This window comes from Leucoraja erinacea, chromosome 5 (genome assembly GCF_028641065.1).
Source record: "Leucoraja erinacea ecotype New England chromosome 5, Leri_hhj_1, whole genome shotgun sequence".
NCBI lineage: Eukaryota > Metazoa > Chordata > Chondrichthyes > Rajiformes > Rajidae > Leucoraja > Leucoraja erinaceus.
This window is the reverse complement of record NC_073381.1, coordinates 39,796,407-39,809,222: the sequence shown is the minus strand read 5'-3', so window position 1 is coordinate 39,809,222 and position 12,816 is coordinate 39,796,407. Positions and strand designations below refer to the sequence as shown.

The window sequence follows — 12,816 nt, the reverse complement described above, 5'->3', positions numbered from 1 at the left end:
ATTCACTTGTGCACACCTTTTTTAATTAAGGTTTAAATAATTTGCCTTCTATCAAATTGTTATAACAACACTTTTTAAGATATAATAAATTACATTTCTCTGTACCGCTGCTTCCATGAGATGCATTGGAAAAAAATACATTTTCAGTAAGAGATGGAGACAGATAAATTCACTGGAAATATCAGTGATTATACATCAGGCATTTTAACTACTGTTCAGTGGAGAAATAAGGCTAAAATTGGTTAGCCTCTGCCAATTTACCCCACAGGGTTATGACATAGGGGACAGAAATTGTGGTTACTGATATCCTGTTCATGAGCACAATGTTTACAGACGCCACACATCCAGAACTGGTAATCTGCAATTGGCCGTCCTGTCACAATACACGTCGGAAGTTTTCCTTCTCCTCTGTGAAAGAAAGAATGATTGACATTTTCATTAAAAATAAGTTTTAATCAAATGCTGTCCAATGGTTGTAGTAATACATAGTCCACTATGTATTATATGGACGTAAGTTTGAAGAAAGGTATAGAACGACCAGGGGCGCCATACGAGTGGCAACCCCATCAACAGTCTGTCTTTTTTAGTCTTTTTAACATTTTTTATTGTCTTAAAAGTTTGTGTAAATGTTCTCCAGTTTTATGTGGGGGGAGGGGGAAACTTTTTTTCAGTTTCTTACCTTGCCGGAGATGCGATTGTTTTCCGGATCGCATCTCCAGTCACCCTGTGGCCTACCATCGATGGAGCTGGAGGACTCCTTGGACTGACTTGAGCCCCACCTTGGGGCGTGGACTTAACATCGGAGTTGATCCCTTGCCTGGGATCGCTCCAACCACGGCCTGCAGACTTATCATCAAGAGCTCGCAGTCTTGGGAGAAGCCGAGTCGGGAAGCTCCAACGATGCAGAGGCTCGACCAGCCCCGACGCGGGTTCCGATCGCTAGGAGCTGACATCCCTCCGATGCAGGACTTGAGCACCCCAAAGTAGAGGGCCCGACCACCGACTACGGGAGTCAAGAGCGTCCCATCAACGGAGGGCTCAAGGCCCCTGACCATGGGAGAGCATAGAAGGGAAGAGATTTTAACTTTTTATCGCCATCCAGCACAGTGAGGAATGTGGAGGAGTCACTGTGGTGGACGTTTATGTTAATGTATTTTGTGTGTTCTGTTGTTTTTTATTTGTATGACTTGGCAAATGAAATTCCTCGTATGTTGCAAAACAGACTTGGCTAATAAAGTATTATTGCGATTGAGATGTCTCTTTGCCTCACCTCTTCCGCAGCAACTAGGGCAGCATGGTGGGGCAGCAGTAGTTGTTGCCTTGCAGCGGCAGAGACCCAGTTTTGATCCCAACTATGGGTGCTGTCTGTACAGAGTTTGTATGTTCTCCCCCTGGCCACGTGGGTTTTCTCTGGGTGCTCCAGTTTCCTCCCACATTACAATGATGTACAGGGTTGTCAATTAATTGGCTTAAGTAAAAATTGTAAATTGTCCCTAATGTGTAGGATAGTGCTAGGCAACAGGGATTGCTGGTTGGCATGGTTGGCCAAAAGGCCTGTTTCCATGCTGTATCTCTAAACTAAATTACCAAGCTGCACTTTTTTGAAGCCTCTTCCATGGCAATTAAGCTCCCCTTCCATTAAACATTAATTTCACAGTCATGCTGACTTTCACTGATGATTTATTATCATTACAAATAATCAAAAACATTTCAGTAGAATTGTAGCAATGGTTTGCACCTTTTAAAATATTTGTATCTTTCTGGCCATCCTTCAATTTACTCAGTTATCTTTCCCTCTACTGTTTTCGTTTCTATTTTTTATTAATAAGGAATCTAAATTATACTTATAAGCAGAATCAAAATGTTCCTGCAATATTTTTCTAACAAATGTTTTGTACTCACCCTTCAGGGATACTGTCAAAATCAGATTTCTTGCCATCTTTCGGGCTGTGCTTGATGAAGATCTCAAGGGCCAAATCCTCATACTGCTGTCTCTGTTCTGATGTCAACATGTCTAAAGATTCAAGCTTGATAAAAGCTTTGGAACATGTCCCAAAGGCCCGATTAGCACAAGCAGACAGTGCTAGTAAAGAATAAATTTCCACCGATGGGATTATGTCTTCATAGTCCCGCAAATGAAGTGCTGCAAATTTACAAAATTAGATTACATTTGGTTTCATGCCAACCTATTCATTACAAGGAAAGAAAATTAAAATCTGTTTTTTTTCATGGGATAATTTACAACAGAAAAATAGGATATGTATGTTTATTGATGTTGTATTACACCAATTTTGCTATTAATGCTAGTCAGATTTTCCACAGGATCCAATCTCTCGTCGATAGGTCAGGAAATTAGGAAGTAAAAGGAATGCAATTTTTCCTTTAATTTTAATATAAATGAGTTCTGAGAAAGCATTCCTGATTGACATACATTTAGATGTTCAATGTTCAAAGCTGTGCTCTACAGTAAAGAAAACAAATGTCATGCACATAAAACCTCAAGCAAACATTTATTTCTTAGTTCCAGCCGTTTTTAGTTATGGTACCTGCCACTTATTCACTTGGATGTTCCGTTTGGATCTGTAGTGGCCAAAAATGCAGCAGACTGCTTAACAAAATAAATCGGTGTCTCCATGATGGTTTACCAGAGTAAAATAGGACAATTGATAAAAAAATCCATTTGACATTCCACTGAGGTGGAAAGGCACAATATTAACAGCATGACAGTACTGTAGAAGGTACTCAAAGCAGGAAATGTATAGTGCTAACAGAACACATAATTTATTCTGCAAATACTTCTTTCACATCGAGACACAAATGTATAAACTGGAGCTAACCACAAGATTTAAAAAAAGTTCACATCCTTTCATACATCACCATCTTCTTCATATTATGTATAAATCTGAACATAAAATATGTCCCTTTCCCGATCCTTAGGGAAATCACTTGACCCAGTTTTCAACCAGAAGTAAATCTGCCTTGACTTGCCTTAATCATAAACCCACAGTTTACTCAACACTCAGATTAAGACTGTAATCAGGAAATAAATGAGAGCAATTTAAAGTTATTGTTCTGCAACCTTTTGCCTTAACAAAATATTATATACAAAAGCTTATTTGTATAACAAAACCAGAATTTCTAATTTTAGTTGTAGAATTATTTCCAAATCCACAGCAGATTCTTCTAATTGCTTCTATCAATCTGCTATTCTCACATTTCCTCACATATTTTAGAAATGAACCTTTATTTTGAATCTTCCTCGAGATATTTAAGAAAAAAACATAAATATGTGAGATAATCAACATGTCAGGTAACATCTACAGAGGGGAAAAAGAGAGTTATTATTTCAGGTTGATGACTTGTTCAAGTTAACAGAGGCCATGTTGGGCTGATGAAATAATAAATAATATTTCAGAAGTAAATGCAGATAGCGTTGCTGAAATGCAGAATGAAAGATCATTGCAGGATCAAAAAGTGCAGCAAAGCCGGCAACAGTCTGGTTAAGGAAAAGGAATGGAGCATCCGACAAGGGAATTATGTGATTGGGTCTGATGACAGACTGAAATTTGCAGATGAGACTGATGTGTGGGAGGATTGAGGGTGCAAGTCTGAGGAGCTGGAGATGGGGAAGAGAATAAAATGGACCATTTGTAGAATCTTGTTAATCATATTAATTAATATAATGAAAGAAAAGTTGGGTGAACCGAGTTAGGATACGAGGTGAGAATGACAGTGAAAAACACATTCTGCTCTATGACTTGACGTGAAATGAAACCCACCAGGTCAAATTTTCCCAAATGAATTCAAAATGAAATAGAAGAGACAGCTGAACAGATGGCCTTAATCTTAATGACATTCCATAATTTATTTCATCTTGTTGAAGGTTGAGTGGAGCTGGCAAAGAGATTTTTTTCAGAAACATACTGGAATAGTACGCAGATTTAGAGAAAAGATGGGCCATGGTGTTTGACTTGGCCCAGACAAATGTTGCAAAGACAAAACTGCTCTACACATTCAAGCCTTTATCCTGGGACATAAATTAAATTAAGATTGCCTTAAGCTTTGGAGTTGTTACCATAAACCTGTTCATTCACCTTTGAGATTCTCCTAAAACAAACCTTTTTTGATCAAGCTTTAGATCAGCTTTAGGGCGGCACAGCAGTAGAGCTGCTGCCTTACAGCATCAGAGATCCAGGTTCAATCCTGATCACAGGTGCTGTCTGTGTGGAGTTTGCAAGTTATCCCTGTGACCACGGGGGTTTTCTCTGGGTGCTCCGGTTTCCTCCCACATTCAAAAGATGTGCAGGTTTGTAGGTTAATTGGCTTCTGTAAATTGTCCCTAGTGTGTAGGATAGTACTAGTATATGGGTAATCGTTGGTTGGCCTAGACCTGGTGGGCTCCAGGGTTTGTTTCCACGCTGTATCTTTAAACTAAACTAATCATATCTCCTGCTAATCTCAGTGACCCCACATGGCTAAGTGGCAAGATTCAATAAAAATGGCATCAACATGAGGATAAAATTGGGTAGGTTGAAAGTAATTGAAGCAATAAAAAAAAAAATCACAAGCTTGAAATGCCCAAAATGAAATCCAATGCTGAAAGCGCTACTTATTGATCAGGGAAAGTTTATAAGCACAGTAATTATAACAATAAATCCAAACCTCTTCCGATCCACAATTATACAAGCGAATTTATCAGCTCCATATTCTCCAAAAATGTTATTTATCATCTTGCAGACTGCATAAATACCAAGCATATTATAGAAACATAGAAATTAGGTGCAGGAGTAGGCCATTCGGCCCTTCGAGCCTGCACCGCCATTCAATATGATCATGGCTGATCATCCAACTCAGTATCCCGTACCTGTCTTCTCTCCACACCCTCTGATCCCCTTAGCCACAAGGGCCACATCTAACTCCCTCTTAAATATAGCCAATGAACTGGCCTCGACTACCCTCTGCGGCAGAGAGTTCCAGAGATTCACCACTCTCTGTGTGAAAAAAGTTCTTCTCATCTAGGTTTTAAAGGATTTCCCCCTTATCCTTAAGCTGTGACCCCTTGTCCTGGACTTCCCCAACATCGGAAGCAATCTTCCTGCATCTAGCCTGTCCAACCCCTTAAGAATTTTGTAAGTTTCTATAAGATCCCCTCTCAATCTCCTAAATTCTAGAGAGTATAAACCAAGTCTATCCAGTCTTTTCTTCATAAGACAGTCCTGACATCCCAGGAATCAGTCTGGTGAACCTTCTCTGCACTCCCTCTATGGCAATAATGTCCTTCCTCAGATTTGGAGACCAAAACTGTACGCAATACTCCAGGTGTGGTCTCACCAAAGACAGCTGCACTCTCACCTGGAGCAGCGGGGGAGCTACGTGCGGATGCTCTTTGTGGACTACAGCTCTGCTTTTAATACCATCTTTCCCCACAAACTGGTGGACAAACTGGGGGACTTGGGACTTCCACACTCCACCTGTACGTGGATAAATAGCTTCCTGTCGGGTCGCAGCCAGAGAGTCAGAGAGTCAGAGTGGGCCATCATACATCCACGGCCCTCAGCCTCAGTACCGGCTCTCCACAGGGCTGCGTACTGAGCCCCCTGCTCTACACCATCTACACACATGACTGCACCCCCGCCCACCACAGCAACACCATTGTCAAATTTGCGGATGACACTACGGTGGTGGGACTCATCTCCGGGGGGGACGAGTACGCCTACCGGGATGAGGTGGAGCAGCTGACAGTGTGGTGTGAAGAAAATAACCTGCTCCTCAACACCTTAAAGACAAAGGAAGTAATAATAGATTTCAGGAAGAATAAAACGGACATGGTACCATTGACTATCAGAGGGGACTGTGTAGAGAGGGTGGCGGATTTCCGCTTCCTGGGAATCCATATTGAGGAGGACCTGACGTGGAGCGTGAACACCACTGCGCTGCTGAAAAAGGTCCAGCAGAGACTGCACTTCCTGAGGGTGCTCAGGAAGAATAACATCACTCAGAGACTGCTGCTGTCCTTTTATCGGTGCTCCATTGAGAGCATACTAACATACTGTGTATGCGTGTGGTACACCAGCTGCACAGCGGCTCAGAGGAAAGCGCTCCAGAGGGCCATTGACAACGCCCAGAGGATTGTCGGCTGCCGTCTCCTTACCTTGGAGGACTTACACAGTTCCTGCTGCACCAAAAAATCCCAGAATATCATAAAGGACATTTCCCACCCCGGACACTCCCTGTTTGAACTGTTGCCGTCAGGCAGACGGTACAGATCTACAAGGACAAGGACAAATAGACTAAAAAACAGTTTTTACCCCACTGCTATAAAAGCACTAAATGTAGCCGCCAAGGAACGCAGGGGCGATACAGACTAAGGGACTGTGGTACACTGTGAAATCGACAGAAGGATGGAGGGTTGGGTGTGTATGCGTGCTTTGTTCGTGATATTTATTTAGTTGTTTATCTTTTAATATTTTACCTTGTATGTATCGTTAGCTTTTAGAAATGTTTGAATGCTGCACTGACTGGCTGACATTTTAAATTTCGTTGTACATGGTTCATGTTACAATGACAATAAAGAAACTATTCTATTCTATTCTATTCTATTCTGTACAACTGCAGTAGAACCTCCCTGCTCCTATACTCAAATCCTTTTGCTATGAATATTATATGGTGTTAACCTTTTATATGGTGTTCATGTTTCCATTTTAGATGGTTCAAATACATTTTTGTCAAAACACATTTCTAGATACAGCCTTTGGGAAACTGTGCTGCTGGAAATTGGATTAGAAAACTCCTGAATGTTGCAAGAACCACAATCACTAGCATATCCATCATCCCTTATTGCTTATTTAAAAAAGGCTAATATTTTTTGAAAGTGTTATGTTGGGCAGAAATTATGATGAAAAATTGAGAGGGTATATGTGGGATGACAAGAAAGTAACGACAGAACATAAATTCGATCCATGCTCACCAAAATTTTGTTTGAAAAATTGTTGATATTTTGACTCTTTATAGCTTGTCCTTTTCTTTTTGTAAGAGAAAATGTATCTCAGGCTAGTTATACAAGGAAAAAAATGATTGAAGGGAATGTTACAGGAGGTTCCTGATGTACTGAACTGAAGCCGTCAAGGAGTACTGTATAAATATAATGATTAAACTGCCTGGAAATGTCTTTCATTACCTATAGTATGCCCCAAACAAAATCTGTTACATTAATTGCTTGAGCCACCATCCTTTTCATGAAACAAAATAGCCAATGTGTTAAAATCATAAATATTGTGGTTTTAAGGAGAACACGGCTATTGCTGGTAGCCTCACTTGCTGTCTAAACTATACTATGCTATAGTCTGCCCTTCCATTTGCCTAGCTATATTTTCAACACATGCAAACAGGATCACATCATTTGATTAACCAAAATGTGGGCCACTGAGGTACTGTGCTAAAGAAGGGTTTTGGAGTATATCTTCAGAGGTCATCTGGCCTGAGAGAGATACAGGATAAAGGAAATAATGTTTAGTGCAGGATAAAGTCTTGGGTCTCCAATAATGTAAATGGTAGGTCAAGACCCCTCTCTGATAGGATGGTTCAGTTGCCTGATAACAGCCCTGATTCACTGTCCCTGAATCTGGAGCAAAGATCTTTGATCTGGAGGTATGAATTTTCACACACCTGTATCTCTGCCTGATGGGAGATGGGAGAAGAGGAAGTGACCAGGGTGAGCCTTGCCCTTGATTATGCTGGTGACCTTGCCGTGACAGTAGGGTTGCCAACTGTCCCATATTAGCCGGGACATCCCATATATTGGACTAAATTGGTTTGTCCCGTATGGGCCCACTCTTGTCCCATATTTGACTGCTACCTCTCTGGTCGAGGGGGCTGCAGGGGACTGTACAGCCCGGCCAGCTGTGGACCTTCGCTTACCGCTGACACCACCACCCCTCCTTCTCATGGCCGATTATCGGTGGATGGGATACCGGACTTTGCACGCGACGTCGCACGCAAAGTCCAGCACCAGGGCCAAAACTCCTCAGCTGGCCAAAGCCGAGTTGGTCAACGAATTGCTGTCAGGAATTTGTCCCTTATTTTGACCTTTTGTCCCTTATTTGGGAGTGAGAAAGTTGGCAACCCTACGTGACAGTGTGCTGTTTTTCCAATGGAAACTAATCAGTTATGAATGGGATCCTATGCAGTAGAGACAACTGCAGCCCATCTCAAAATACAATGGCAGGCAGAAGCAACAGCAACTCAAAAGACTTCGATGGAATTTCTGGATCAGGGCATGATTCTGGATCACTCCCTGCCCCCAAATGATTGAATAATGCATGCCAAAAATAGGTCAGTTTTGTTTGATATCAAATTACACGTACCCGTTTTCATAGCAGCATCTACATAGCCTTCATAAAGCTGACGTTGGGCGAGCAAAAAAAAGTGATAGGCTTCTGCTCCGCGCCAAGCATTGTCAATGATACGATTATCTGAAAATGAGGCATCTTCTTCAAGTAACCCAGCCAGAGCTGTGGTAGCCTGTAACCATAAAAATGTATTGTTAAATGCCCAAATCCAACAATTAATTTAATAGATGCTGCCAGGTATTAACAGCATCTTATGGCTATTTCGGATTTCAGGTATTTCCAGTATATTGATTTTCACATTGAAATTTGGGCTGTTAACTTTATAAATTGGTGAAAAATACAGTCAATCTGTAGGGTGGTGCGGCAGTAGAGTTGCTGCCTTACAGCGCCAAAGACCCGAGTTTGATCCTGACCATAGGTGCTTTCTGCATGGGAGTTTATACGTTCTCCTCGTGACGGCAAGAGTATTCTCCAGGTGCTCCGGTTTCCTCCCATGTTTCAAAGAAGTGCGGGTTTGTAGGTTAATTGACATATGTAAATTATCCTCATCCTGTAAATGGGTAGGATAGAACTAGTGTACGGGAGATTGTTGGTCTTCGCGGACTCGGTGGGCTGCAGGGTCTGTTTCCACGCTGTATCTCTAAACTAATCATAATCCAGAATTAATATCAATTTGGAATGCATTACCTCGGATCTTTTGCCTTTTAATTTTGCTCTTTGTGTATTCTTTATCTGTTCATGGTAATCTTCTATGAGCAGTGCTGCGAGTACATAAAGTTTTTTAACACGTAATGGTTTGGTTCTCTTTTTTGCCTCTTCCTCAGCAATCTAAAAACAAAAGCAATGTAATTAAATTTAGAAGAACAAAAAACCTGCAATAAATAATCTTCTAAATGTACTAAAATATAAACTGGGCAAACGGGTGTATTTTGTAAACTCCCAATCACCACTCACAAGACAATTCACAATATTAATAGAGTATTACATTAAGCTTGGTTAACGGTAAAGTGGTGGCCATCATTTTTTTTCTTTGGCTATTCCCTAGGATAAAATGACTTGATTCCACTCCAGTTCTTTAGGTTTTAAAGGAGCAGATTAGGATGTGTTTGTAAGAGCAAAGTAGTCAGGGTTGTATTGCACTCCTGTCATTTTCACTGGTCTTCTATGTGCTCCTGATAAAAAAGACTCAAGAGGTGCCCACTGCCAGGCTGATTGCTCTTTTTCCATAAGGTCAGAAGTGACAGGAGCAGAATTATGCCATTCGGCCCATTAAGTCTGCTCCACCTTTCAATCATGGCTAATCTATCTCTCCCTCTTAACCCCGTTCTCCTGCCTTCCCCCCCACAACCTCCATGTTGTACTGCCATGGGCCAGGGACACCCACAAGCTTTTTTTTGCTTCCTTGGATGATTTCCTTTATACGTACCTTAATCTCTTGCCATGACAGAGCTCAGATACGAGTGCATGTTTTAGGAGTCTGCTGGTGTCAAGGAAAGAGCGTTCACGTTGCGGCCCTGTTTCAACCAATCTTTCCACCACCACACACAAGACGCACAAGAAGCGCAAGACAGACACCATTGTGCAGATGCCGAGAAGTGTGTTCAGCTCCGGCTGAACAACTTCTAATCTTGTGTGTGGACTCGATAAGAAGAAGAAGGAGTCTGCTGTCAGGCATGAAAGCAAAATGACCTACCCATCGGAGACAAGAGTCTAATTAAGTAGGATCTTTGGTTCCATCCTACGTAGGATGGAACCAAAGATCCTATAGCAGAGCAAGATGGGTTACTCTCACGCAAAAGTGTAGTACGCTCATGGGCGGATTCATGGGTGATTTTATGACTCATTTTAGCAACCTGCCTCCGCCATCTTGTTCCGCCATCTTGCTCAGCCATCTCGCTTCCGGCCAAAGATTGGATCAGCAGCGGGGAGAGGGAGTGTGGGGCAGCGGGAGAGGGAGTGTGGGGTCCGGGGCAGCGGGAGAGAGAGTGTGGAGTCCGGGGCAGCGGGAGAGGGAGTGTGGGGCAGCGAGAGAGGGAGTGTGGGGTCCGGGTCCGGGGCAGCGGGAGAGAGAGTGCGGGGCAGTGGGAGAGGGAGTGTGGGGTCCGGGGCAGCGGGAGAGACAGTGCGCGGCCCGGGGCAGCGGGAGAGGGGATAAGGCCTAGTGTGTGTGAAGTTGCGGGGAGGTTTACAATGTTTCTTATTTACAATGTTTCTTATTTAATGTCCCGTGTCTAGTCTGAAATAAAGTTCATTATTGGATCAGAATATAATTGTGTGTGTTATATGATTATATACATTTATATAATTTTCATGTATGTGTGTTTATAAACATTTTATTCTTTAACAAGAATTAACAGAATTATGAACTAACAGAATTATGAATCTAACCCTATATCACACACACAAACTTCCCCCGCAACGTCAATTACCCTGCGAGTCGGGTCGGTTCCGGTTACTACAAAATCAACTCAAACACTGTTTGTGAACCATTTAAAAAGAAATGATTTAAAAAACATTAAAAAAGACAATTACCAGAGTCAAATTTTATTCTTGACAAGAAGCATGAACTGACAGATTTATGAATCTAACCCACACAAACAGTTGCCACGCAACATTGATTACAGTGCGAGTCGGGTCGGATCAGGTAGGCTCAGGTTGCTAAAATGGGCATGGAAAAATGCCCAGGATCCCCTCCATAGCGTACTACACGTCAGCCCATTGCATTTAGCAGGAGTAGCCTATCTTGCTCTGCTATAAGATCTTTGGATGGAACTGCAGATGCTGGTTTAAACCGAAGATGGACACAAAATGCTGGAGAAACTCAGCTGGTCAGGCAGCATCTCCGGACAGAAGGAATGGGTGATGTTTCGGGTCGAGTTCCTTCTTTCCTCATTCTGAGTTACTCCAGCATTTTGAGTCTATCTAGTCTAATTAAGACCTTGTTGCTTTGGGCGGGATATTAATCCTGGTTTATCCTATCAAACTGTATTGGAATCCTTGGCACACTTTGAGCTGCCTATGATTTGGAGGTAGTCTATGGTTTGGAGGTAACCAATGATTTTGAGGTTGACTATGATTTGGAGGTAAACAGGAGCACTCGGTTCATGGAGCTCAATAGATCATGAACGTTGTGCCCACTTAAAGCAATGGTGAAGTTAATCACCAATATTTGCCTCAAGAACAACAAGGGAATCAGTTATCACCTGTACATTCTTTTGCAAATGTGCCAGTCTGACATGAAAAAAAATCATGGAAACTCCACTGCACTGATACAAAATTTTGGAATATTTTCTCACTGATCCTGTACCATACTAATGACAGCAGTTCAGGGTGATAATTCACCAACACCTCCTGAAAGGTAATTAGTGACAGGCAATACACACTGGCCCTGCCAATTCTGTCCCATAATCCAGAATGCATACAAAACCTATTTTTCTGTTCAAAAGACTCATACATAACCGCTAGTCACATATAATTTGTGCATCAATTAGTCACAGTGAAATGATATTCAACATGCATCATTTGATTACCACATCGTGTCAAAAGATAATGCATTTAAATTGGACAATAGTACGGTACAAGATCTTCACAATTAAATTAAGAAATTCATTTAGTGCTACATTTCTAATATTTGCTCATGTGACAAGTTAAATAACAGTGTTAAAATACTTTAATTACTTCCAAGAAATCAAACATATGTTCAGTTATGCAAACAATATGAGATTGCTGCTTTACCTTAAACATCAGCTTTGCACCATCGAGAAAATGGTGGGCCTTTCGATAAAGCTCAATGGCTTCCAAGATTTTATTCTTCTCCAACAAGTGAGACGCATACTTTGCCAAAAGAGATCCAATTTCTTTCATATTGTGATTTTTGGCCAGCTCAACAGCCTTATTCCACTGATTTGTTTTAAAAGAACGCAACAAATATATTAGTTATTCCTTCTGATAAATCAAATGCATCAAGACTTAGCGATCAGACATTATTCCTTCTTTCCTTCTCTATCACATCTAGATATCTGGCAAGAAATTGGAGCTATTCTTCTTTTGGCTTGGCAAGGCAAAGCCAATTACAAAGTGGGACAGTGATAATTTCCAATCCTTCATTTGGTTATTGTGTGTATATTATAATTTGTACTCAATCCATATCAATCATTCATTCTTAATCTAGAAATAGACTGGAACTTTTCAACACAAGAGCAATATCAAGTACAATTATTAGAAATTTACAGCAATATAAACAAAGGAAATGCATTAGAATTACTGTTCGCAAAACTGAAGACCTTTGGTCAATGCTAGTTTTTCATACAGAGAACAGTATGCAGTCTTCAGAGGCTGATGAACTCTTTTTGCAGATGGGGGTAAAGCTCAAATATAACAGAGAAGCAGGAGAAAAAAACCCAGAAACTAAAGAGACTGATTTAATGTGCAAAAACATTCAGATGCAATGTAGCACAGAAAGTGGAGA

The 12,816-nt window shown here is 41.3% G+C and overlaps 1 protein-coding gene across 2 annotated transcripts in view; it reads right to left on the bottom strand.

Annotated features, from left to right (window-relative positions):
• Window positions 1-6: 6 nt before the first annotated feature.
• wdr35 (WD repeat domain 35) overlaps window positions 7-12,816 on the bottom strand; it is a 55,444-nt gene continuing 42,634 nt past the window's right edge. For both annotated transcript variants that reach the window (XM_055635402.1, XM_055635403.1), the window contains 5 exons: window positions 12,084-12,248; window positions 9,036-9,176; window positions 8,364-8,520; window positions 1,903-2,143; window positions 7-408 (listed from right to left, as the gene is read on the bottom strand). In XM_055635402.1, the coding sequence (XP_055491377.1) occupies window positions 258-408; window positions 1,903-2,143; window positions 8,364-8,520; window positions 9,036-9,176; window positions 12,084-12,248 (855 nt within the window). In that variant the 3' untranslated portion in view covers window positions 7-257. The remainder of the gene's footprint in view (window positions 409-1,902; window positions 2,144-8,363; window positions 8,521-9,035; window positions 9,177-12,083; window positions 12,249-12,816) is intronic.